The sequence below is a fragment of the Priapulus caudatus genome, unplaced genomic scaffold (assembly GCF_000485595.1).
Source record: "Priapulus caudatus unplaced genomic scaffold, Priapulus_caudatus-5.0.1 Scaffold1391, whole genome shotgun sequence".
Taxonomy (NCBI): Eukaryota; Metazoa; Priapulida; class Priapulimorpha; order Priapulimorphida; family Priapulidae; genus Priapulus; species Priapulus caudatus.
Genome location: NW_014578452.1, coordinates 475 through 6,013, shown reverse-complemented (window position 1 = coordinate 6,013; position 5,539 = coordinate 475). Strand labels below are relative to the sequence as shown.

The following is a 5,539-nucleotide window of genomic DNA, read 5'->3' as shown; positions in this document are numbered from 1 at the left end:
AGCTATGCGCTAATGTGCTATAGCCCTGCGGCAGCGATCCGCGGGCTATAGTACTAGAGCTAAGGCTGACACAGCTCTTCAATGAGCCACGGCAGGGATCGCGTCAGGCAGCGCCAGCGGCAACTGTACGCGGGCTAGAGATAACGGTTGCTATGCAATTAATGCAAAACACATGTGCGAAAAGCTACAATCGGCTGGAGCGTCAGTTTACTCATACACATCATTCCTCCGCGGGTGAAGTAGTTCAGATATTTTACCAGCGCAGCGTTTATTTAAAAAAAACTGCAGGATTAAACGATAAAAAGAAGGCATTCTAACTATAGTTTAAATGTAAAATAGTTTAATAGTTTAAACCCAGCATGGGTGCAACGTAACTTAATTTCTAGGCGAATTTTCTGCACTCGACTAGGCTACGGCCGAAAAGCCCTACCGTGGCTCATTGACGAGCTGTGTGTTGGAATTTAGAGTGTGTCCTTGCCACACGACGGTAAATAACGTGAAAACCATGTCGTCGAAAAGTACAAATTATGTCAAAACGAAGGAAGCTACGCGGTTTGTAATACTACCGGAACATAGAATAAGGACCAGTGAACAAAATAAGCTCATGTTTGTATACATTTCTATTTTTATTCACATCGAACTCGTACGACAAAAATGTAGTGAAATCAGTACCAAATCGCTGTCTTACTCCTTTGTCATTATACGCTCCTGGTATAATGTATATATGTATATATGTATATGAACGATTGTATGTATATGTTTTTAAAATCGAGGTACCAAACGCTGTGGCTGTGACTCACTGACTCAGTGTCAGTGACTGTGTCTGACTCTGTGGCGGTGGCACGACCCGCCATCAGTCACTACGAGCACAGGCACTTGGAACGTCTCAATAAAAAAAAAAGGTAAATAAACACAAAATGTAGGCCTATTTACTACCAAAGTCTTAATGTTTCTTTACTCTATTTCACCTTAAATCACCTGTAAATGCCGGTCAAATGCTCATCTGCAACACACAAGTAAACCGCACGCTAGCTGCTGGCAGCCCGGCCTGCACACGGACACATAAATATATACACTGACACATAATAAAATAACTATATATTTATGTGTCAGTGTGCAGCAGCTAACGTGCGGTGTACTTGTGTGTTGCAGATGAGCATTTGACCGGCATTTAGAGGTGATTATAGGCGAAATAGAGTAGAGAAACATTAATACTTTGGTAGTAAATACATTTCGTGTTTATTTACCTTTGGATTTTTATTTATTTATGGAAGTGTCTAAACAACCGGATCCGGTTTCGGAGTCCTGAAAACTAAACAACCGGCTCTCTTCTCTGATTGGCTAATTTTGTCACTTATTTATTTTATTTTTTATTATTTTTGGCTAATTTTATTTTATTTTAGAATTAGGGATAGGGTTAGGGTTATATATTTATATAAATATATCATGTCTCAAACACGTTCGATATTATCTGACAATAGCATAGAGCACTTATTTGTTCCTTAATGTACGAAATATTGTCTTTAAGCAGTGCTAAAATTTATAACATTAATCAATGATTGATTAACATCAGACGTGATGCACTTGTAAAATTAAATATATTACCTGTTCAACAGAATGCCCTTCAATGACATAATCTCGGTTTTAATGTCACCAAACTGCTGTTCCAGCACCACTGGTTGCACAATCTGTGAGAGAAATGAGTTAAAACAGCATCACAAATTCTCAATTCAACAGTATCACAAATCACAGGAAATAAAACAATTAAAGAGAAAACTACTATCAAATGTGTTTAATGCCCTCGTTTCAAACATCAAATGGCTAACAAGGTCTGGTTGTGACTTTTGATATTGACTTGGTCAATTTGTCTCTGCACATCCGATCAACATCTGGTCAATGAGAATCCAAAGACGTAACCTCAAAACAAATATCATTCATAATCCAAGGGACTGTCGTAAAGAATAGAGTCTAGAATTCTGAAAATATGAACATTTTTACTGCATTCCACAGTGCTACCCTGTCAATTCCATAAATTAGAGGCTCTTCTCTTCTTCGAGGTATTTGTTATGAGGTTATGTCTCTGGATTTTTGTACTATGACCCAATTTTTGATTGAATGCTCACAAATAAATCGGCCAAGTCAATGCTCAAAAGTCACGACCACTAGCAGTAGGGTTCCATGAAACAACCATGCTGCCACCTATATGGCAAAAAGTACAAGTATCAACACATAGGGCACAAATTTACCGAACTTGTGGATGAACTGCACAGCTGTTGCAACTGCTGCTGTTGCCGTAATATCACATCCTGCATGGTCTTCAGTGTTTCCTGCAGCTGTCCCATCGACTCACTGACACTCGCCTCTAACTCTGTTACTTTCTTGTCGATCACGATCAGCTGCTCCTCTTGATGCGATAACTTGCCTCTCAAGTAGGGTGCGACGTATTTCTGTAGCCAATAAAGATTCAAACACCAGGGATAAAATAATATCTGTGAGTAAACTGTCAAATGACCATTAGTAAAACATTCACCTGTAACAGATAATTGACAAGGATGTAATTCCTAATCCATTTATTTTCACACGAATGCAGTCACTATGAATATATATTCTGGCTGTTGCATTTTAAATAAATATAAAGTATTCACACTAGCTAGAATGTCATTTCAACACAGTTTGATATGAAGCCACACTAAATTACAGTGATGCCCCAAAGCATGAAAGTAGTTCATATCAGAAATAAGTATTTCGAATTTAGTTGTCATAACTAACAAATTCTGCTTGGGTGAATTTCGGCATGACACTGGGAATTTCGAAACAAAATTAGGTGGCACTAAATGTCACATGAATATAAAGAAAACTCTACCTCAATGAGCCAGTAGACACTGTATGATGCACTCGCCCCCAGGACAATAAACACAGCATAATCGGACAAGCGCTTGTGACGCACAGCTATTGAAAAACAGAAAAAATATGTGTTTTCTTCTCTTGTATGTAGCTTCACAGAATACATACACTGTGCATTAAGTAGAGTTAAAGGGACAGTAGCCTCTAGGATTTTACTGCATACAACTGTACTTACTGTATAACAAATCGTCTATACCCACACGTATTTGTTACCAGATACCTAATTTAATTGTTATAATTAATTACACATCAACGCTATGAAATTTGAACGGCTCCATGACACCCGCGACCGTGCTGCCACCCCAAAAAAGTTGCGTATTTGAGAATTTATTTTGCACGTTACAGACCGAGGGCTAATCACAAAAGTGCAATTATATTTATACCTTTAGAAATGCTATTTAACCAAACGATATTCACTTTATAGCAAATTTGTCCATATTATAACTGAAACTATATGTCGTTTATAAGATATTACAATCTTTTTGCTTTTAAATGAATAAATAAGAAACACCCTCGGTCTATAGCCTTTGGCTGGAAAGTGGTTTTGCGCAACTTATCAGATCGTGCCCTTTGAGTGGCGCCACCGTCGTTGTAATCAAACTGTAGTAGTTAGTTTTAAAACATTTAAAAAAAATATTTCTAATGGTGATTAAACCATGAAACTTTTTATGTAGCGTAATTATAACCTAAATTAGCTGAAAATAACCCTAGAACCTAAAGTAAACTCTCCATTTAAATAAAGAAGACCACATACAAAAAAAACTCAAGTTAACAGATTCTATAAAAGGAAATAAACTACATGAAAAGTGCTTGAAAATATATAAATTATGGTTAATGAATCCTAGTATGTAAGTATGGCAATGTGATTCACTTATTTATAAGTCTAAACCCAATATTGATTTTCTGCATATCTGCCAAGTGAATAACAATACTACAACTAGTAATTCTATGTATAAGAAGTTACTTTTATGTAAAACCTACTTATAGACATTTTAGGTCTTCAGTAACCTGTAAAAAAATGCAATGACGACGTGTAAAAATCCAGCTATCAATTTGAGAGTGCTGACCTTGTAGACATTATAGCAATGCTTTTATAAAATTTTCCCAAGTCATCGTATTAATGAGTAGAAAGAAACTAATTATTCTGCTGTTAAATTAACATTTGCTGGTACTCATGTTACTAACCAGGTTGTGATACTGCAGGTGCCAAGCGATCCTGCATATGAGCGTTTAATGGCACCACAGCTGATATTCCATTGCCCGAAGAGGAAGTCTGAATATTTTCCAAACCAGATCTCTGCAGTGCAGTCTTCACCTCAAGTTCTGTCAAACCTGAGGAAAGAAAAAACAGTTCATATTGCACATGTGGTTACTAAATAAAACTTTGCATGTGCTACAATACTATTGTGTAAAATGTACGTGTACGCACGCTAGAAATTGCAGGCAAAAACTTGCTAGGAGAGAATGATGGTAGCAAAGCTTTATCATATTTCACTGAACTACAAATGTCATTATGCACTGTAAATTAGCATGAATGCAGTACTATGATCGGCTTGCACAGAGTCTGTTATAAACTCCCCAATTGGCCACATACTCCGCAATTACAACATTTGGCACACCTACCTTTCTTTATCAGAAAGGTCTTTCGTTGATTAAGTGAACTTTGTTGCACTCTTGGATTCTGAAGAAATTTAACTGCCGTAGCCACCTGTGAAACGCATCGAAACACAAATCTGTTGTAGTTACAAGAGCGTATGCAAGCAGTAGAAAGGCTGGATATGAAAAATGCATGCACACATACAAATATACACACACACATATATAAATAAATAAATATATATATATATATATATATACGTGCATACACAAGGACAGGGGTAGAAATTAACGTTTGAACACCCTACCCTCAAAAAGTGAGAGTCCGCAGCATAATGAGGGAGTCCGCAGTCTGAAGTTCAAAATTAAAGATATTAACAATAACACATATGCTTATTTTAAGATTCATGCAGTTGCATGTCTGCCAAATTTTCTTTGGACTTTTACTGAAAAAATATGGTAATTCCGCGAGGCCGTGCTCTGGAACAAACTAGTTAGAATGGCAGAATTTTCAGGGGGTCACATGGACTCCTGCATATTATGTCAAATCAGGGAGTCCGACAGTAAATCAGAGAGTATTTGACGCTGGACTCCCGTTAATTTCGTACCCTGCAGGGACACACGCACAGAAGTACTTACAGTACTTTCTCTGATGTCTGTCATGGCAGGTAACGAGTGGACAATTGCAGCTGTTGGCTATGACCTGTTCCTTGTATTTGACTAGTACTGACTACTGATGACATTAGTGGTACTACCACTACTTAAGACATCTGCCTAGAAATGACAAATGTAACAAAGCAAAATAACTGTATTTCCACTATATGGTTGATAGCATATAGCTCATATAGCACTTGTAAATTAATTGTGGTATAACTACTAAACATTACACTTAGGTACTATCCAAAATGAATCCATGCAATCCTGAATACTGCTGGGCAAATAGAAACCGCAAAAAGGTGGTGAGCTGCAGTGTAGGGATCAAGGATAATTTGGCGCTCTGACTGTAGTGTAGCACACAGGCACTTGGAGCGTTTCAATA

At 37.4% G+C, this 5,539-nt stretch overlaps 1 protein-coding gene across 1 annotated transcript in view; it reads right to left on the bottom strand.

Moving 5' to 3' along the window:
* The window catches only part of LOC106816471 (peroxisomal membrane protein PEX14-like), a gene marked incomplete at its 5' end in the record, with an annotated part of 9,955 nt that extends 4,725 nt beyond the window's left edge, over positions 1-5,230 (bottom strand). Inside the window, 7 exons of the mRNA XM_014821091.1 lie at positions 1,606-1,688; positions 2,247-2,447; positions 2,864-2,949; positions 4,090-4,236; positions 4,528-4,612; positions 4,809-4,852; positions 5,140-5,230. Coding sequence (XP_014676577.1) covers positions 1,606-1,688; positions 2,247-2,447; positions 2,864-2,949; positions 4,090-4,236; positions 4,528-4,612; positions 4,809-4,852; positions 5,140-5,230 — 737 coding nt within the window. The remainder of the gene's footprint in view (positions 1-1,605; positions 1,689-2,246; positions 2,448-2,863; positions 2,950-4,089; positions 4,237-4,527; positions 4,613-4,808; positions 4,853-5,139) is intronic.
* Between the last annotated feature and the right edge of the window lie 309 nt (positions 5,231-5,539).